Source organism: Idiotropiscis lumnitzeri, chromosome 1, assembly GCF_059441095.1.
Source record: "Idiotropiscis lumnitzeri isolate Australia: NSW breed Sydney's pygmy pipehorse chromosome 1, RoL_Ilum_1.0, whole genome shotgun sequence".
Lineage (NCBI taxonomy): Eukaryota > Metazoa > Chordata > Actinopteri > Syngnathiformes > Syngnathidae > Idiotropiscis > Idiotropiscis lumnitzeri.
The window spans coordinates 35839406-35861447 of NC_142391.1; the positions used below are offsets into that span (position 1 = coordinate 35839406).

Genomic DNA, 22042 nt, shown 5'->3' on the forward strand with positions numbered 1-22042 from the left:
TAAACTTTTTTAAACAAAATTGTTGGAGCCGACAACAAACATCCATCCATCCTTTATTGTATCCTCTCAAGGGCAGCAGGTGTGTTGGAGCCTATCCCAGCTGTGTTCGGGGAATTCTCTAAAATAAGGACATGAATAGGAATATCTTGCATCTCCTAATCTGTTGCTGTTGTCATTATTAATTCATAGTTCACATTTCTCCATATAATCTCTGTTTTTACACCTTCTGTTCATTCAATCAAGATCTCAACCACAGTTGCTTTTACCACTTTCTGTGGAGGTTGAAGCAACAAGTGAATTTTAACCATCTAAGGAGTAAAAACTACAGTTATCTAATTTCTAATGTAGGGATTAAAATAATAATAAAAACGAATTCTACCTGAAATACTGAAATATCTTCTTTAGTACTGTAACAATATATTTGTATTTTGTTATACCCCATCATATCTATCTATCTATCTATCTATCTATCTATCTATCTATCTATCTATCTATCTATCTATCTGTCTGTCTGTCATGCATTAATGCAGGGGTATCTATCTATCTTAAAGTATATGTGTAAGAGCTGCTGAATTATTCTCCAGTTCCTCAGCCAAGAAAAATCTTTAAATTAAATATTTACATTTTAATAAAGTAAAAGTTGAAAATTAATTGATTCAATTAAAGTGTCAGGTTTAAAAAAAATATGCTGATCTCTTTAAATAATCTCTCTTACTGGAGTACCTGTTGAAGTCAGAATAAAAGTGTAGTGTTAGCTGCGTGTCCACATTAGGATGTTGTTACATATGGTGGCTCATTCTCTGGATTTCATAAAGACTTCCCTTGAACAATGGTAAAAAGTAATGACGATAAGATTTATAGCAGAAGCCCAAGTTCCTGTAATACAACTTCCTTAGCTGTATAAAACACAAATGTTAAAAACAGAACTAATGGATTATTGTGGTTACCTGACATTTGAAAACCAAATGCAAGAATGAAATGTACAAATATACAAGTACATGACACACACACAAGCGCGCATATATATTTTTTTAATTTTAAAAAAAAAATTAAATTTATTTATTTATGTATGTGTTTTTAAGGGCTACAAATCAACAAAAATAATTCTGAGGTACACATATAGTGCCAAAAGAAAAATATATACATTTTATAGTACTCAACACCGCAACACAGCTGAAGCAGCCAGTAGGGGAACGTTCTAGTAGTTGTCGCGGTAAGATAACATGAAGCTCGAGTCCTGTAACTATGATCATTTCTGCAGTAGGAAATTGTAGACAGTGCTACAGCAACTTGTAATGAGTGCAATTTGAGTGTTTCACGTGGTGGAAAAGATAGTGCTGAAACATCTAATGTCATACGCCACCTGGAAATACTAATGTCCCCATATACATGCTTCGTATGCAAATAGTATGCATGTGTGTGTGTGTGTGTGTCTCGCTCTCTCTCTCTCTCTATATATATATATCCTCCACAATTGTGCTCAGGGGAATGTATAATGATAAATAATATTAAGAAATATATGTACTCTGTATTCAGGAATCTCACTTTCTTTTAATTGGAATATGTACAGCCACACACCCACGCACAAACACACTCTGCACATGCAAAAAAAGTCTCAAACCAAACATGACGATGAAAGGAAATGTAAAAAGCTGTGTACTATAAAAATGAACACTCATCTGAAATGCATGGAAAAATCAAAACTAAAACAATATATCTCTCATTAAACTTAAGTCTTGAATCCTCATAAACCAATATATGCACAATTTTGAAATATTGTCAGTTGAATAAAATAAACATTTTTTTTTTTTTTTTTTACTGGACTGAATTCTTCTTTTACATCAAATTATTTGCCACTGAAACAAATGTAGTAGTTTGGGGTCTTGGATCCCTTTTTTTTATCTTAAATTATGTAACAATAATCAAGAGCCGTTTAAAACAACTGTAAAGGTAACGCTGACGTCAATGTACAAGTACAAATTACACAGTGGTTTCGCTTTTCCACAAACTGCTCTTAACTCCCACAGAACTTTGGGAGTGATCTGTACTGCTCATGTCGTGGTCCACCTCTCGAACGGAGTTCTTCAGGGTGCCATTCGGGGCTGCAGCTCCCGGCACAGTTGTGGTGATGCTGTTTAAAGGGTACGAACAGCGTTTAGCCTCCCGCTCTGCAGCTGCCGCTTGTTTCAAATTGTCTCTGCTGATGCATCGTCTGTGCGCGCCGTTCATGGCCACCCTGCTGGCCATTGAGGGGAGTAGAGGGTAGGGCTTGCGGCCACCGCTGCTCCCCCCGTCGCTGCCTTCTGAAGGGCTGGTGGCCACTGACTGACTGACTCGCTTTCCATTTGTCAGTGGGCCTGCGTGGCTTTCTGGGAGGCTGTGATGGATGCTCCCATTCTCACTGGTGGCCTGTTTATGGACTGCATATGATGGACTGAGGTGCTCCAAGCCCGTGGGCCCTAAAGCTCCAAGGCTGCCTCCGCCTCCTGCTGTCCTTAAAGCTTTGAGGCGATAGTGACCTCTGCCATCACCCCGATGGTGATACTGGCTACTGCCTTGTTTAGTCCTACTATTCACTTTCCTTCTCTGAGGATGCACTGGCACTGAAGTGTTAATACTGGGAAAAACATTATTTGATGGCTTGCTGACATTGTCAGTACTGGTACCAGTGTTGATACCGCCAGCAGCCCGTGAGGTGTTGCTCGGAGTGTCTTGTGTCACCTGCAGTAGGTTCGTGAGCTTGCAGGGACCGTGTCCGACACTGCTGATGCCACTCGGTGTGGATGATGACCGAGTCGAGGAAGAGTTGTGTGAGTCACCAGGTTGATTGCAGTTGATGTAAAGTTGGGACCCCTGCTCAGAGGTTTGCACACCACTTCCTGTTGTGCAGGTGTGCGTAAAGGTGGATGCGGGATGAGTGCTGCTGTGACCCGGGCAGCAGGGCAGCCACGAGGCCTGCACATCCATACGTCGGAAGCAGTGGTGCACCACCAGGAACACCCCCAGGGCTATGGCCACCATTCCATAAAGAGAACTAAACAACAGGCTTGCATGCCCAGTCAGGAACACTGCCATGGCACCACAACACCACAGCACCATGAACAGGAAGTGGGTGGCAACCAAAATCAAAAACTGTGTCTTCAGTGAGTACTGGTCCTCTGTAGCCACATTGGAATTTATAGGACCCACAACAGAGTCTGCAGACAGGAGGCTGATGCTTCCTGCCATTGCAGTCTGGCTCTCAGTCACAGGAGAAGACGGTGCGGTTCCTGTGCATTCTTTTGCTGTACGATGCCTCAGGCAGAACACAGTGCACAGGAAGTAGATCCAGGTCACCAACACCACTAGGCCAGCTGGGACAAAGAAAGCCCCTAGGCTGGGGCGCCACACCAGCCAGCAGCTGCAAGAGGCAGTGAAGGATCCGTGAATGGTCATTGCACAACAAGGACATCATTGTAAATTCGCCCAATCACACCAAATTATTCACTTTGCCGCTCAACACAACCTAAAGTCAAGGGGTGGGTTCAAGGATGAAGAAGTCCAGTACTCACTAAGGGCTATTGTCTCCATAGTTGCTGACATTGACAGCTGCAGTGATCCCACAAATGATGACAGGAACTCCACCAGCTATCAAATAGAACCTTGAATGAGAGTTAAAACACATCTGTTTGACCTTTTGCTGTGACATTTGTAATGTATGCAAGTCTGTGAGAAAAATGTCCGGGGCTGTAATATGAATAGCGCTGTGTGAGCCTTTATTTTCTGGCCGGACGGAGGTCAGTAAGGCTGCAATTTATTGTGGAATGGTGCAATATATCTGCGTGGGCAACAAAGAGGGTCTGGAGGAGAAGCACTGTGTACGATCTTTGCTGTGGATCACAGGGGCAAGATGGGGCCAAGGAGAGGAGAAAAACAAAGGATTATTTGGGAAGAAAGTGGACCCCCTGACTCTCCATTCAGATTTACAGCGACCTCTGTCTGCCCATATTCCCTACTTCTTGGCCTATTGCTTTTTGTTTCTTACAGAAAGCCTTCAAGGGTTCATAAAAAATAGAGGGACTGGTTGTCGGGCACAATAGCGCCTTTAATGTTTCACAATCTGGGTGGTCGGGCACAAGGACATCTGCATCCGTCTAAAACATAAACCGTATTGACACCAAACGACAATCTTATGGAACAAGAGGAGGTGAAAGTAAGTTCTTGCTCTGACCTGAGCATAGGTCGCTGAGTAGGCGGAAGAGGGGAATCCCCTTCTGGTGGCAGCGGCATTCTCCACATAGCTTCTTTATAGATGACCCTGGCACTAACACCGATCCACAGCAGGGTTGACAACGAGGAGTAGTGAAGGGCGATGCCCACCTGTTGTATAATGCTCACGTCAGGCCTATACATTACTAATGAGAACATTTGAGAATTTAATTGTAAAAGCACTTACTGCTTGGCAAACAACTGGATAGCTGGTCAAACTTATGCCACCTACGTAGATGGCTGTTGTCATGGCGATGTGGAAGCAAGTGTTCAGTAAAGTGTGCCAGCTTTTTCTTGAAATGTGAATGGAACTGATAAGAGAACAAGATAAAGCATATCCATTCTATAGCATGTGCAAGTGTGTCCAAACATTTAAGGTACCACATGTATCGACCATTGCATGAAGTACCTGTGGTGCAGTATGTGAGTGATGATGATGGTGAAGAGGCAAAGAAGCAGTAGTGCAGTACAGGCATACACCACAGGGTGGAGCACCCTCACGGAGATTAGTGAAGAGTTGGGGAAGTCTGGCACCTCCTTGATAGCAAAGATAAACAGTCAAAAGATGATCATGAGCATGTACGGGGTCCAAGTGAATCGTCCTACCTGCAGCACAGCATAGTTGCTTAGCAGGGAACAGCGCATTGTGGAGGTTCTACTGTCACTGTGGACCAACTGGCAACCCTCTGGGCTCCAGCCTCCGTGTTTGTTCTGAATCTTTGGACTCCACTGAGCCGCCACAGCATCACTTCCCGGGGACAAGTGGCGAAGTGACACCCAGACAGGCTCCGAGTGGTTCCACATACTGCAACCATCTGTTTCACAGGAGAGAAACCAATAGGTGAGTCATTAACGGTGGTGTCACATGACATTTGCATGAAATTGTACAAAGTTGCCACATTTTGAGTCAGTCATAGATTTAACCATGTGAAAAACTGATGTAATGTATTTGTGTTAAGAAAGTTCCACTACTATATGAACCTCATTCTTTAGTGTTTTATTAACTGAAAGAAAATGATCATTAAAGATTATTGAAAGGGTAATGGAATTAGGGGAAAAGAGGTAGAGTTCATTCTTCCTCACCCAGGCCCACATAGACCACCGGAGTGTTGACACTGCGCCTTCGGGAGTGTCCTGCACTGTTGCTTGAATTCCCAGTCAGAGGGAAAAAGCTTCCAGTTCGGAAGGCCACAAACTGCAGCTTGCAGTCTGGCGGCGCATCAGAAGGAAACAAAGTAGCAGGGAGAGTCACAGAGGCCACGGCTACCGAATTCTAGAGGAAAACAAAACAAGCACTCGATGTTAAAATTCACACACACACAACTTAATCATACATTGGAATAAACACAGATAACTCTCCAAACTCACCTTGAGGGGAAAATTGTTCAGAGATGTGTTATGGGAACCTGTGCTGCAGCGAAAACGAAGTTGTTGTTCATGTGTGAACTCTGGCATTTCCATTCCCACAGTGGCTGTTGAGAGCTCACGGCGCTCATATGCAGTGCAGGTTATGCCAGTAAAGTGGGCTGGTCGAATTAGATGAGCCTCCATAACAATGTTCCTTGAAACCTGGACAAAGCATAGACTCAACAATAAACTATTGTACAAAATAGGGTTACAGTCTCTTAAACAAAGCTAGAATGAGATAAAAAAAAAATAGAAGAAGAAAGTTCAGATGAGAAATCCTACCATGGAAAAGTCCTGAGCATGGCTGTGCAGCTGAGGCCAGGCAAGAGACTCCAGAGAGCCCACGATGGAGCTGCAGGCTCTCTTCTCTCTCTGGGCCAGAGCAAGAATCTGGTCATCTACCTGCATCAGGTTGCTGCCCATCTCTACCAACACTCCTGGCAACTGGGACAAATACAGATACAGCACGGGCTATTATACAAATATCTATACACTCACTTTTGCTGACACATTTCAAGAATGAGTGGAATGAGTCGAATCGATATGATACAACTGTAGATTTTGCCATGTTCATTAACATGTAACAGCATGTAAAAGTTGTCTATTCGGGTTTATTAAATTAAAAAAGACAACAAATCATCAGCAACATCAAACCGATTTATACTGGTTTATGACCTTTTCATCGGCCGCTTCAAGCTCGATTGAGATTGATTCATTAGTTCATGTATCGTATGGTGTGCATCTCTCGAATGAAAGTTGTGATGCATATCTCGATACACAGGGTCAGACTGTACATTTTGGTTAAATCACTGATTTTCTGATTCAAATGGGTTTTCGTTCCTAGTTTTGCCATTCATATGAGAAACAATTGCTGCGTGTTCAACGAGAGTAAGAAAATTTGTGACTAAGTTGAGAAAAAGAATTGTGTAAAATGTAATGTATAATATATGCTCAGAAAAGGATGGGAATCACTGGGCTAACGTGATCCACCCACCGTATCGTCATTTCTGATTCTGCAATTCATTTACAAGCTGCTATAAACTAAAGTAGTATTACATTTAAAATAATGAAATTAAATTTGGCCAAGTTAATCATAGCAGCTGTCATCTTTGAAAAGTCAGATTTAAAATAAAAGAATAAAGCCTTATACATGTATAACTAAGTCAAACCTCTTCCAGCTGTCTGACATATTCCATAAACTTCTCCATCATCTGCGCAACATAGAGCACATCCACTGAGTCAGTGAAGCCTGCAGCCTCCAGGGTGTATTTACGCACTTGGTGGGCCAAAGTGACAGCATTTGATGTATTGATGGGCCTCTGCAATCCAAGTGTTGAGAAAACACATTTTAGTTGACCGTGTTTAACATGCAGGACACATTCAGCACATCTGGCAGCATCACTGACCAAGATGAAGGTATGCAGGACACGGGTGATGCCATTCGTGTAGTGACAGTTTGTGTAGTTGCCCTCCTGCCACTTCCCAAAGCGGTCACATAGGCGAGAGGCCTTTTTCTGCTCCACGTCGCCCTCTACTGACAGGGATGGGTAACGCAGCTGCAGGCAGTACTGATGAGAGGTGATGCCTGCCAGAGTTCTTGGCCACCTGGAGGTTTCCCCCAGAGAAGATAATGAACAGGGGACATTTAAACATTCAACGTTGATATGTGCAACTGTAACTTACCTGAACTCGCCCCGGTTGTTAACAACTTTATCCTCTGGGCAGAAGGAGGCGCTGTTCTCTAGCACCACTATTTCAACAGAGCGAGATATGTTTCCCCTCCCGGTCGTAACCACACACTCCCACTCTCCATTGGCCTCCACATGTACGTTGAATAGAATCAGTTCACTGGATATTAAGCATACACAGCAAATGACAGACGTTAGTGCACGGTGTCATGAAAAACATTTGGACATGGCCTGAAAGCACCAGAAGCACTTTCTTCACCTGGTAATGAAGGTGCAGTCATGCACTACATTGCTCTCCAACTGGACACCCTTCTCCGGGTCAGAGGTCACCAGCTGACCATTGTGATGCCAGTGCAAAGCGGTGACTTTATCCACCAGGGCGGCAGTACAGTGGAACGGCAGCCGGTCGCCTTTGAAGACCACCTGACGCTGAGAGGGCAGCAATGTCAAGGTGTGCAGGTCCAGAAGGCCGTCTGGCACGATGGAGAAGACAACAACTGAGTCTGGCCCACATCACGTCGAATGCGGTGGATTGCTACTCGAGTGAGCAGATTCTCACCACAGTTCAACTGGCTTTCCCGAAGTCCTCGTAAGGGTTTGCCCCTCAGGCTTCTCGGGTAAGCACACAGGGTTTCATCCCCCAGTCGAGCTGAGCTGCCGCGAAAGAAGCCCGGGATCCAGTGCAGCCCGCAGTCACACGACAGGTATTCTGAGTTGAAGTTCCTGGTGACAAAGCTCACTGTCATGATGCATGTTTCGGAACACCAAGAACACTCTCCAATTATATTCTTTGGAATTTTGGCTTAGAGCCAGCATCTGTTTTCATTTACTGTACCCAAAGTTTATGACACAATTGCAATTCTTGATCATCGTTAATTAATATGGCTATCGGATATTGACAAAAAAAAGAAAAGACTCACACAAGCTTGAGGGATGGTAGCTCCTTAAACACACCTGGATTCAAGGTTGATATGATGTTTCCGGATAAGTTCCTAACCATACACAAATTAGATTAACAAGATATGTTGGTAGTTTTCCCGAGACACAGAAAATGCAAGCACATCATTTTAACATCCTCTTACAATTTAGTGAGATTTGTCAGCCCTTGGAACATGTCTGAAGTCAGGCAGCCAATGCGGTTGTTGGATAGGTCACTGAAAGAGGGAAAAGACCAAGAAACTGGCTTGGTTACTTTTGATTCATCAGATGTGTCTCAGCAATCGACGACATCATGCTTTCTTCACGTTTTGTTTCGGTGACATCAGTTCGAAGTACCCTGAACTAAAAAGATGGCCTCCCCGTGAACTCTGCCTCCATCATCAGCATATTAGTCCCAATTGTTTTGTGCCGATGGAACGCCTGCAAAGTTAGATCTAAATAAGAGAGTCCGAAGTCTTCACCTCACTTATCTGTACTCCACGGCTCCATGGAACACCAGTAAATGTTTATCGGCAAAAGCAGGGCCCCTGGCCCGAGTGTGATGTATTGCCACAGCCAGAGAGATGTGCTCTGGTGCTCCTCTGACACTACCCAGCAGAGCTCTGTCCAAAGCATGTGTTTATCTCCCCCTGTTTGTTTTGAGAAGCCCCAGACCTTGCAGGGAAAACACAAGCAGGGGGCGGAGGGAAGGCGAGTCACGCGGGGCAGCGCAGATGACAGCAGCTCCAACCAGCATCTCAACTCACAAGTCAACCAATCGACGTGTTGTCCGGTTTGGGCCCTTCCGTGTGGATGTTTATGTCCAACCAGATTTAAGCCTCTATGTGCTTCCATGTCAATCGAATCTGTCTTCACATTCAATAATGCAGGCCGACTGAAGTGAAATCAACTATATCAAAAAGCAGACTGACTTTTTTTCATTTCAAATGGCTGCTGCCCAATAACATCAGCATTTTTTCAGTCCTCTGATTGGGTGGTCATAGCAAAATATGTCGGTTACATTTAATGCTCAGCATTTCTGGTGAGTATGATGTATTTTATTGAAGTTTATTGTTGTTAACGTTTATGAGAAGTCTTAGTGTGCGTCATGGTCATATCCTCTGACCCAGAATGCAAATGGTTGGTGTGGTCCTGTCCGTCTTTTCCTAATGACCAAAAAAAAAAAAAAGAAAATAGTTTTCCATGATGGAAGAACTCTATTTCCTCCTCCGGTCTTTTGAGTCATGATGGAAATAAAAATTAAAATAATGTGGTATGTTCAGACTTGCCTTTCAGATGGACACACAAACACAGATGCAGCATTTGTATTAATTTTTAAATTGTTTTATCACCTGGCCTTTTGAGTGACATTTCGCAGTATTTAGCTCTGCCAGGTGTTTTGAGAATCATTTGTTGGCTTGTTTGTTACCTTTAGTTTCTTTTTGGAGTAAAAATGGAGCCTTTTCTGCGCCCCAAAATGCGCGTAGACCCTTTAAACCTTCTCCCTATACTGGTGGTCATAAAATGTGATCTGATCTTCATCTTAGTCACAACAACAGATAGCTATGGACACCGTCTCCTGAAACTCAAAGAATTTGTGTTTCCATGTTTTTATTGGACACTATGCCCACAACAAAAAAGAAGTATGTGAAATCTTCCGGCCTAGGCCATGTACTTGCGCTGGAATTATTTTGAAGAAATGGTTGCCATGAAACTGGCCTGCTGTGTGAGTGCAAGAAAGCTATTGTCATATGCTGTATTTACTGCTCTTTATGGCGTATTAATATTTATCAGTTTTATCATTTTCATCGTTACCAAGTTTAATTTAACTGAACGTTAGAAACAACTACAACTATTACACTGTCTGTACAAAATCACACATGATAATTGCGACTACAGCAAAGCATGTCTAGTAAGGGGTCCAATTGGTCTTGATGTCTGAGAAGAGTTCTTTGAGAACCGCTCCATAAGTGAAGTGACCTGGGACAAATTCTGGTTTGAATTTGCGCAATTTAAAGACAGATGAATTAAATTCACAAATTCACAAATACAAGTTTGTCTACTCTTGTGACTTTTGCAGAAATCCAGGTAATTCCAAAGGGCTCACATATTTTTTCTTGCAACTGTTTATACATTTTTTACACTCCCTATCCGACAAAATGAAACATCATGATGAGCCTCACATTTGCTATGACCAAATCTGTGCAATTAAAAAAACAACAACAACTTGTCTTTTAAAAGTTGTAAAATTCTTATTTCATTTACTGGTAGAAACTGGAAGGTGAACCACATCCACTTACAGTTTCCGGAGCTCAGTAAGGCCTTGGAAGGCTCCAGGCATGATGGTGCTGATTAAGTTGTGCTTGAGATCCCTGAGGAGAGAGAAAATATTAAATGATATAATACACACAGGGGCAATGTTGACACATCTTCACAAAGATATTTCACAGGAACGCTTTATAAAAACAAAAACAAAAAAAAACAAGAGAACCGCGAGACAGTGATTCTCATGGCCTAGCCTGGTTCCTCAAACAGGACACAGCAGGATACCTCACAGCGATAGGAAATCTTATCCCAGCAGCCACCTGGGCTTGAAGCGAAACATGCCCCTACAAAGACAAGATAAGACTTCTTCTCCTTTTCCAAAATAGTTCATCCCATGATTTTCACAGTAACACCATAAATATACATTTTTTCAGCTGCCTTTGAAGATCTAATTACATTCTAGCCATTGCACTGTTCTCCACCCGCTTCCCATTCCACGTCCACACCCATGTGGTAAAGGATTTAACGAAACTCCCTCGCCTCCAATCAACTTTGTCCAGTGTTTGATTTCACATCCAAGTTTTTTTTTTAACTGCTCTGGCGGGAATAGTGAGGTCCAAGCAGGTCAGGAGACTGATAGTTATCTGCAGGACATGGTCGATGCAAGTTGGAATGTCCTCTTTTTTTCAGCATGAAAAATGTCCATTTACATCACACTTTCATCACACGGATTTCCGCGCACGAGCACACAAGCATTAACAGCAGCCCATACAGGATGTGGCTTTTATCTATTCCAATTCTAGAAAGGATGCTACAGCAGTAGGAACGTCATCGGGGGATTCTCTGTCTTTCCTCACTATTCTTAGCAGTGATGCCTAATGCCATGGATCACCTCAGTTCTATTTTGATCAAACTGTGGTTTTAGAAAACAGATTCCACACAAAAAGGTGTGGCACATCTGCGAGTGGAACGTTTCAAGATCATAAATACATGCGATGGATATAGCATGCACAATATTGCCAAAAGTGTTCGCTCACTTGTCTTGACTCCCATATGAATTTAAATGACATCCTAATCTTAAACTATCGGATTTTATATGACGTCATTTAACCCATCACAGTTTCAAATCTTCCAGGAAGGTTGTTCATGAGTGTGTTTATGGGAATTTTTGACCCTGTTTGTGAGGTCACACACGGATGTTGGCCTGACTCTCAATCTCCGCTCTATTTCATCCCAAAGGCGTTCTATCTGATTGAGTTCAGGACTCTGTGAAGGCCAGTCAAGTTCCTCCATACCAGACTCTGTCATGCATGTCTTTCTGGAACTTGCTTTTTGCATTGGTGGACGAGGAAGGGGGCAGCTTCAAAGAATTGAGAAGGGTATGCGCGGCGCGTGGCTACCCCGACTCACAAGGGGATCTCAATGAGCGGAAGCTGTTGAAAGTTATTCAAGGGTGTCTGCAAACGTAAGCAATAAATAATATTAGCAAACGTTAGCTTGTTATGTTAGCCGGTGAATTAATATAACAGGATAGAGTCACTTGTAAATCGCTGATTTCTCAGCACCTAGATATTATGGCATAAGAAAGCCATTATATACACGGAAAAAATGTTTTTTTAATCTCTATTGTTTCTTAACTCATTCACTACCATTGACGGCTAAAGACGTCAAAGATTATTTATTTATTTTTTTATTTTATTTTATTTTACTCAGCTTGTAGTGAATGAGTTAATAACATTAGTTTGGTTGATCAGTTATTTAATTCAAATGGATCATTTTTAACACACCAAGAATTCATCTTGATATAGTTTTAAATACAATTTCTGATGGACTCATTATGTTGTTTAAAAGTTTGGCAGGGTACAACCTCAGTCTGTATTTTTAATTATTTACTGATCAAAGAAAACCTGATGTAGGTGTGATATATATCACTTTGAAACAGGATAATCATGACCTACTTTGTTTCAGAAAGATGCATGCACCCCACATTTGGTTCATGGTTGTATTTTATATTTTTTTTATTATTATTAACTGAATGAAATTTTGGAATTTGCCAACAAAATAACTAAATACTAAAGGGAAATAAGTGCCATTTAAAATAATGCAAATTATCCATGCAAGTTTTTTTTTTGTGGTCAGATTAGACATTGATACAGAGTGTTGTTTTGTTTTTGTGAAGGATAGCCCATTTGCTACTAAGTTATGAAAATATATTTAAATTACATTTTCATTTTAAAGAACCACATCCTTGCCCAGCTAAATAAAATTGCATCAGTGGTTTTCAGTGTTGTAGCTGAATGACTTGAATAAACAAAAGTTTATGAACTTGTTAGTTAGTTCATCAACTAAACGTAGTGTATGTTTGCTTCGTGAACGTTTTTATGAACATTCTGGGGCCATTGAGCAATTTTTGAAAGCCAGGTCATATTCGTTCAAGAGTGCCCGGTTTTCTAGAAAGCAAAACACACTTTAAACGTGCCTTATTTGCTTCCCACTACCACCAACAGTCACACTGTTCCACGCTTCATCAAAATGACTTGCATTTGGAGAGCAAAAAATAAAAAAATAAATAAAATACTTAGATGTAACTTGCAGCAGCGCTATAGTCATCGCGACTCCCTTTCTCTGCAAGCAGTACGGTAATCTCCTACAATAATATTCAAGAATTTTATCAGAAAGTCAATGAGAATTCAGGGGGAAGGGCTGGCATTTTTGTGTGAGCTTTGCCTGCCCAGTTTGAAAAAGGAAATATGGACTCTGCTTACAGTACAACAGCAAACTTGAAACAACAGATTGATTTAAAAGCGCCCTGCTAGCTTTTCGAGGTATGTGCGGGTGACTATAAAATCAAAAGAAATGGTAACAGTGAGTGGAATCAGTTTATTTGCCACATAAAAAATATTAACCGCAAACAATAGCAGCTCTGTTGTCATCTCCCAGCCGCAACTGGAAGACGTGCTTTTGCAGTATTTTGTCAGAGACCTGCAGCCTTTTAGTATAGTGGAATCCCGGGCTTTCGTCGAATTAATAAAATTGTTACATTTGGGCAAAGAAGTCAGGAAATACATGCACAAAAATTAAAAGTATAATGACACTCTAAATGTATTGCACATTGAATAATTTACATTAAGGAACATCTTTCGTTTCCAAATTCTGTTTGAGGTTGTAGGGTGATCGCTCCACCTGGATACAAATGTAAAAAAAAAAAAAGCCTCGTTTGGTTCCATTGGATTTAATTCTGACATCTAAATCGGTTGTGCAAGGTTAAACAAACATATAGCATTTAAATATTTTCGAGGAAAAGAGTACAAAATTACGTCAGTTGATCGCATTTTAATCATGTGCAACCGGGAGTTAAGTACATTTTGTTCCAGTGTAGTGAGATGCCGGTAGAACAGCTTGCAGAACACTCGTTCACGATCACACGTGTTCATTTTTGGAACGATAAACATAGTTTCAAAAATGTCAAATATGATCTATGAACTGAGCAAGTTCATTTTAAAATTTGTGTGCTGAACGTAGAAAGTGAACTTTCCCAACACTGGTGGTTTTAACGTTTTGTGCCCGTGTTTCTGTCGAGTTGCCGTTGAGCAAGGGATTTTCCCCACCAACCGAGTTGAAAAGATGCAGCATCTTTTGTGCCCCTCTTCCACTCTGATGTTTCTCCTTTCAAGCCTTCATTTGTATGATTTTTTTGTGTGGTGTGTTGTATGTACGTATACAGCAGAGTTCAAGTTGAATTCCACTTGAGGGAGGGGTTATAATCAGTCTAATTAAAAATTATATGCATAAGAATTTTCAATTGTTCATTGAATTAAAAAGATGATGCATAAGCACCCCACTCAATGTAGAAACTTGTTAGTACTCAGCGCAGCTCTGCACCATTGACTTTATAAGCTTATATACAATCTAATTCCAAAATACGACCAATTTAAATGCGGCCCATCCTAACTCTTCCCACAAATTTCTTTACAAGCTGCTCCCAAGCTCAAACGTTGATATTTAAGTGATGACTGCCGGCGTGCCCTTTTGAGCAGACGTTGAAAAGAACTTCAGAGCTCAGTGGCCTTGACTCTTGATGACTGACAACAGCTGTCACCAAGTACAGATAATTATCCTAGCAAATACACTTCAAAGCTTCACGCATGCTAAGCAAGAAAGTGAAAAAAGGCCTGTGGTTGTAGCGATATGTTGCTACGTTCGCTTCCTTTGGTTGTGATTGTGACAAAATCTCTTCTCCTTGACCAATTGGGCCACTTACTGAGACTCTTCTGCAGAAGCAGAATACCTGAGAGAAGAGTGAATTTCTCCGACAGCATTGGAGAAGAGAAACATGCATGGACTTAGGCGAGAGAGCACCGCGTTGGGGACGTGAGTGAGTGCTCCGCTGACATTGTTAAGGGCCCGGCCCCGGCCCCGGAGGGAGCTGGAAAAATGACTGAGGCCAGAGAATGGCCGCTGATTATCGCTAGACTGGAATCAGGAATTTCCTGTTCCTGTAATTTTCGTATGGAAAGCCATTGCAATCCTGAGGCAAATTTCTTCACTGTAATTCTAGTTATCTCCCGTTGTGAATGTATCTGTGGGTTAAAAGAATGTTTTGACAATACGAAAGTAAGCGTTTACTGGTTGCTAGTTTCTTTACAAAGTCAAAGGAACCATTTTTGTTCCGCGTGTCATTTCCTGTCTGGTTGCCATCTTAGCAGAGGCCCTCACTCGTTTATTTTTACAGTTTCCTTTTTTTCACAAGCTAGGTTTCCCCTTCAGGGAGGGGCAGGTGGTTTGAGGCATTGAACGCTCAGCAAAATTGTCCCTGCGTATAGTTCTGTCCCCCACCTCTATACTCCTTAACACACTTATTCACAATGGGGTCTCTGTACCGCACCCCCCCAAACACACTTCTGCCTTTCCCCTAAAACAGGAAACCGGCATCTGCTGAGCTCTTGTTTTTCTTCTAATTTCCTGCTTTGTTACCCATTGCCATGATTATTTTCTTTTTATTCTCTCTTCCCCTAAGATTGGATACCTAATCAACCTTTGTCTGCGTTCTTCTGGAAACGGATTGCTTTGTAAATAGTAAGCCAGTGAAACAAAGATACGGTATTGTTGCTCATTATGTTGTAATTTTCAAAGTTTCCATTTTACTGATGTGCTTCAAATGATCGGCGCACAAATTGAGACGTTGAGGGCAAAGGAGGGATGCGCAGGAGTAACAGTTTTATTTTGTGCGACATTCCCTGAGATGATTACATGTTTTATAGTCTGCAGCAACAGGAGTGCGATGCAATGCTGCCAAGAAAATCTTTATAACCGTCAAGCTGTTGTTGACTTCCTTTTTGGCATTTTGAAGCACCAAAGAAGCAGACAATTACAGCTTTAGCGCTTGAGTTGGCTTCAAGGGATCTTCTAGCAAGTCCGATGCCTGCAATTGCTGTTATGTCGGTGATAAAACATTAAATGCAGTGGGAAGACTTTCAGAACAGGAACAATGGTTTGGACAAATGACCTATGAAGAAGGAGCCTCATTTTTGTAACTAAATCTTCAGCAATAAGTTGACTGAATACCTACAATGGAACCTCCGAAGCCCAATGCTCCAAAGTCAAATACAATTTGGAACTTGACCATGGAACATATTCTGGAAAATCACACCACACAAAACGTATAACCGAAACTTAAGCTCATTGTTATTGATGTGACGCTTGGTTAGTAATAAAAGCAGCACTATAATGCGGAAGGTCAACAGCAATAAGTAAACCGTAATCTCGCTCTGCTCCTGGCTGGTGTTAAGTAGGAACATACAGAAACTATGAGGAAGGAAACACGTTTGATAAAAATGAATTGAAGTTGGGAGTCCAGAGAGAGTTTAGGATTTAAGAGCATTTATACCATATCAATATTTCCCAGGAAGTGTGTAAAATAGATTTAGGGACAAATAAAGCATTCAATTTCGTAATTGGCCCGTGAGGTGACCAGCTATGTGTTTCAATAAAGCCCCAGAGCCATGACGGAGCTCGCCTTGTAACACAAACACCCCGCTTCTCCAGTTTATCTACAAGACACATCTGGAGTCTATCAAGTCCAGCAGCGCCCCCCTTTCTGTTTCCTCTCTCCGGCACGCTTAACCCTTTCCTCACCCGCTCCACCCCTGCATGATAAGCACGAGGTTACCCAAGCAGGATGGTGAAGGGAAATGTGTTGACGTAAATGTTCATTTTCCAATGTGTGGCATCCAAAATACTTTTAGAGTAGTGGTCCAGTGTGAACCCAGGCGGGGTTGGACAAAAGGGCTCCGTTCTGTTTTTTTTTTTTTTTTTTTATGTGCTGCCCACCTCTTCTTTGTTCCAACTCATCAGCGTCATTCGCTTAGCCTCCGTGGAAATCTCTCGCTTAGGAAAACAGCCTCACATTTATTTAAGACAAATTGCAGGGGCATGCATTTGCTTTCTCCTTCCCTCGCTCGCTCTCTCCGGCCACCATACCATCTATAGCCATCATGGCTACCCCTCCCTTGTGTCGGTAAGCCTGTTTAAATTGGACAACGTCCTAACCACTAAACGCTCAAGAGTTGCCGGTCTCCCATTTAGCAAAAGACAGAAAGTGTGCTCACTTTTATCAATAATAAACATAATGTGATAATGCCGCCCCGAGTATATATATAACATGGATGTGGACCAAACCAATCCAGCATGCAAGCTCAATGTTGCATGATATGTTCTCGTCTACGAGGCTCATTTTAGACTTTTGAGTGGAGGAGTCTAGTTGCCAAGCTCCTGAGTCACCTAGCTGGCTTCTGCCGTTCAGACCAGTCCATTGCAGCGTCCTGCTGCTCCCTCATCCATCATCATGGCTGCCCTCTGCTCTCACTGCTTGCTCCCGCTCTCCTCCCCACATAAGGGTGAGCAGACCCGGTAATGAGGGCCCCTTGCGCCTTGCCGGCCTGTCCTGCGTGTCCCACGGTGCAGTGGGGGCCCAGTTGGACAAGAGCCAGGCAGCCTCGGCCCGTGTTTGCTCATTATTCTCATTACCTCGCCTCAAATCAGCACAGGACAGGCTGCTGGGATCTGTCCACAACTCATAAAGGTCTCGGCTTGTTAGTGGGCCTGCCTGCAGCAGCTCCCATCTGAGAAAGTGTTTGCAGGGGTGAAGGGCCTGATAGCCAGTACTGCATCTGGATGTCAACTTTAGATCAATATTCTGCACTTTAGAGTATTTTCATTTTTGGGATTCATAATATCCGCCAAGTTTTAATGTGAAGAGTATTCTGGTTGTGCCTTGCTCAAGGGCATCTCAACAGTGTCAGGAAAGGAGATGATCTCCTTGGCAATATATGAGCCCTTTTTCCGTTGAGGTCATTAAAAAAACGTTCTCCCGTTACCAGAACGAGAAGAAAATGGTCATGTTATCCTACAAGAATGAGAAGGCGGCCTGCTAACTAACAAGCACAAAGACAAACAAACACTTATACCAGGCTCCATGACTTTATGAATGTATTTTCTCATGTTTCCGTTTGCGTCACCATGGAACCTTTCCCTGCAGCATCAAAAATGACGACTAATCGGCCCCACTCCATGAACCAAGAACTCACCGGCCAACGTATAGATGAACAAACAAACACAAATATAGTCCTTCACTATTGTTTCCATTTTCATTGACAGCAAAACATTGTATCCATCTATGCACGCTTGTGTTTGTCTGTGTGTGAGTAACTATTCTACATATCGCACACTCTGCCGCAGAAGCCAGGTATGATTCAACCCCAACACTGGAAAAGAAATGAGGCATTCCGAGTTCCAAATGTAGCTGTTGGACGCCACGGCTATTTAAAAGACCTACAAAAACACAGTTCGAAAGCAAAAAAACAAACAAGGCTAAATTGCTCCACTGCACTTGGGTGGTTTGGCGGGTTATGAAGGCAATCGTGGCTTTGAGGAGGTTTGTCCCAATGAAAGGGCTTACTGTGTAGATTTCTGCAAAGTCTGGACGAGGGCGGCTGAGCTATTCATTTATTCGTCCTGCTAAGCAGCAGCGGATCAGATTGCGTTCATAATGAATACGCCTGGTGTTAATGTTGTCGTTACGAGCTTTTTCAAATGCTCTGACAAGAATCGAGGGTGCCCATACTCAGAGTTCTATGTGTACATAGCACTCCTGCCCAGGATTTGGGCTTTGAAACCACAATTTGGCAGTTCGAGTCCCGTCTGCTTCCTGACTACCACTGAGGTGCCCCTGAGCAAGTCATCAACTCTCGTGCACCGCCCAACTCTCTGTCTGTATGAGTGTCTTCGGATTCTCTGCGCGGTGTACAACACATTAGTAAAATACATGTTAAAATGGTTTTAAATTCAATTAAATGTGTGTGTGCGTGCGGCCAGTGAGTGTTTGTCTTCTTCTATTAGTGGAAGAGATGCTGTGGATATCCCTGATCTGTGTTTACTTAGCCCGAGTGGGCTTGCCCTTTGATTATGGCAGTGACCACATAATATTCACTACTGCTCCAAATGACAAGCATCTGGTGATGACATACTGGAAGCAATGAGATGACCAAAGTAGCGATGGCAGTTTCATTTGGCCAAATAGAAATTGAAGCTACAGAGAGGAAAATGTATCACGGCTCCATCTCTCCATAAATCACTGCAACGGTGAATTTCGATATTACATTTTTACCATCCGACAGCGATTTTCCCATGCGCTTCAATGCAATGATGAGCAGTGCAGCTCACTGAAAGGCTGAGTGAGCGGACCTCCGCTGTTGCGTGTCAAAAAGCCAGAAGAGGAGTGAAATGAGCCTTGCATGATTTTATACGTACAATGGACACCCACAACTCAGTATGTGAAGCCCTCATATGTGTTGTCGACCGCTTCCAGTCTCCAAGAAAAACTCCACCCAGTTGCCTCCTGCTAGTTTTACCACTGCTGCACATACAAGGTCGGCCCGAGTGGCTGAGTTCGGGTTTCTCGACCCAACGACCCTTCACCCTTACGGGGAGTCTTGTCCGCACGTACAAAAACAAGCACGTCCAGCTCATTTTACATTCAAAATGTGTCTCTGCCATATTCACATTCTCATCTGTCCATTCTTCCTTAGCATCTTTTCAAGTGTAGCCCGAGATAATTGGATGACAACTTGGCCTAGCTGCAGACAAGAGTAGCAAATCAATTTTGTTCTCCACTGGCACAAGCTCCAATACGTGGGTACAAAGAAGATAATGACAACAACAAATTACGGCTTTTCTAACATTTGCAAGATGTTTGCTGAGCTTCATGGGTGGCAGATCTGAATTGCATGTGGAACTAATATTCCTTTTTGTGCGTTTGCGAAACTACAGTATCCCGACAGAGAGAGTTTGTTGTCAGCTACCAGGATGCTGTAAAGCCTTACTGGCATCTTCAGTTATTTGAGTGTTGTGGGGGGAAAAAAAGCAACCTTAGATGAAAAGCCGACTACAGCGAGCCAGACATGCCATGACGTTACTTGTAAACATTAGACACACCTGACCAAGGATATCCTAAGTGATGGCTGTATAAGATAATTAGGCTCACATTTAATTGACTCTGTGGCGATAAAAGGGATCTTTGTCTTTTATTCCCAAAAAGGACCAGTCTCAACAAGAGGTTGTGACTTAGGTTCACATTTTTTTTTTCAAATAAATATCATCAACTTATTTTCAAACTTGCAAGATCTGGAAATTGAAATTAAGTTTTTATGTTGGAGTTCCATTTCTATTATAATTGAAGGAGAAAATTGTGAAAACCAATAATATTATACTATATTAATGGATGATGATGACGATAAATATACCCGAAAATGCTAAAAATAAAATGTGGCTATATTTGTGGGGAATGGTGATTTATTGAAGTTAAAAAAAAAGGGAATATAGTGCCTCAAATAATTATTTACTGTTCACATTTTTATTTTTCCAGTATTTCTTAGTGTTTATCTCTGAGGTTATAATTTACATAAGTCCTATTCATATGCACAATGTGATGTATACGGTGACCCCTGTGAACCCGGGAACATGCTTTTTTTTTAACCTTGCTCGTATAAATGCACATCCACTCAATCAGGTGGAATTGTATTTTTTAAAATATTTTTTTATTTCAGGCAAATTGATGCTTTACAAATATTTTCTGCTACAAATATAAAAAAATACTATTTGCTAAAGCTATTCTTTTTTGTAAGTCAATATTTCTTTCTTTTTTGTTTTCTTTAATGTTAATAAGGATGCACTAATAATAATTTTATAGGCACGCAATACTATTTATTTATAGTTGTGGTGGGTAGTTGGGGGTGGGCACAAAATGTTTTCTTACTTCTACAGGAATTGAAAAGCACAGTTTTAAATTGATGTAGTAATGTGGCGCATTATACAGACAGCTGTTAACAATTGTCCCTTATCCATCCATCCATTATCCAAACCACTTATCCTCACCAAAGTCGGGGTGTGCTGGTGCCTATCCCAGCTGTCTTTGAGCAACAGTCTGGGTACATCCTGAACTGTGTGCCAGCCAATTGCAAGGCACGCATAGACAAACCACCATTCAGACTCACAAACCTACCGAGGGATAATTTAGACTGTTCAATGAATTAACCTACCATGCATGTTTTTGGATCGTAGGAGAACATTCAGACTCCACACAGGAAGGCCGGGGTTGGATTCAAACTCACAACCTCTGCACTGTGAGGCAGATGTGCTAACCAGTCAACCACCATGACAACATTTGTTCATTGTTATATAAATAAAGTTCTCTAAAAAAAAAAAAAAAAATTAAAACTTAACTATGTGCCTGAGATTGACTGGCAACCAGGGTGGACTCCGCCTCTTTCCAAACGTCAGATGGAATAGGCTAGAGCTCACACATGACCCGAACAGGGTCAAGTGCTGTAGAAAATGTATGGCTGAACTACATCAGGCTACGGCACAATTACACAATTGTATCCTACCTTGAGCCACTAGAAATGAGTCAGGAGGGACAGCTCACTCTTAGATCAGACAAGCCAATAAAATCGGAATGTCCGTACTGTTTATTTCACCCGCCTGTCACCCGTCTAACAATTCATCGAAAGAAACAACGATGCAACTAATGATGGCTAAAGGAGGCGAAGTTGACTGCCTCCCATGACGAGGGATTTACCTGACTGAGAATGATCGAGTTGAAAACATGAGAAGTTGTCAGTGGAACAAATGCACATTCAGCCCGAGCAGAGGCTCATCCTCCTTTGCTGGACTTAAGCCCACTGAATGGAGGCACACAAGAGCTGCTCAGTTCTCATCATATTCAGTCTGATGTGCTCCCCACAGGCCCCCAAAGTGAAATAGCAGCTCACACATATGGTGAACTGCACACGCAATACACATGCCAGGCTGATTATTGATAAAGATTGATGAGCTACTCACAGCTTCTCCAGGGCATTAAGTCCAAAGAAGGAGCCATTGTTCAGGACCCTGATTTTGTTGTGGCTCAGTATTCTGCAAGGAAACACAAAGAAAATGTGATGAATATACAATGGAAGACA

At 42.2% G+C, this 22042-nt stretch overlaps 1 protein-coding gene across 1 annotated transcript in view; it reads right to left on the reverse strand.

Annotated features, from left to right (window-relative positions):
* Window positions 1-964: 964 nt before the first annotated feature.
* Window positions 965-22042, reverse strand: part of adgra2 (adhesion G protein-coupled receptor A2) — a 40163-nt gene continuing 19085 nt past the window's right edge. Inside the window, exons 2-19 of the mRNA XM_088298398.1 lie at window positions 21924-21995; window positions 10562-10633; window positions 8426-8497; window positions 8264-8335; window positions 7903-8066; window positions 7603-7816; window positions 7339-7503; window positions 7062-7260; window positions 6825-6974; window positions 5938-6099; window positions 5617-5817; window positions 5332-5521; window positions 4855-5063; window positions 4658-4785; window positions 4436-4559; window positions 4211-4359; window positions 3552-3641; window positions 965-3400 (exon numbers count right to left, since the gene is read on the reverse strand). Coding sequence (XP_088154524.1) covers window positions 1981-3400; window positions 3552-3641; window positions 4211-4359; window positions 4436-4559; window positions 4658-4785; window positions 4855-5063; window positions 5332-5521; window positions 5617-5817; window positions 5938-6099; window positions 6825-6974; window positions 7062-7260; window positions 7339-7503; window positions 7603-7816; window positions 7903-8066; window positions 8264-8335; window positions 8426-8497; window positions 10562-10633; window positions 21924-21995 — 3853 coding nt within the window. The 3' untranslated portion in view covers window positions 965-1980. The remainder of the gene's footprint in view (window positions 3401-3551; window positions 3642-4210; window positions 4360-4435; window positions 4560-4657; window positions 4786-4854; window positions 5064-5331; window positions 5522-5616; window positions 5818-5937; window positions 6100-6824; window positions 6975-7061; window positions 7261-7338; window positions 7504-7602; window positions 7817-7902; window positions 8067-8263; window positions 8336-8425; window positions 8498-10561; window positions 10634-21923; window positions 21996-22042) is intronic.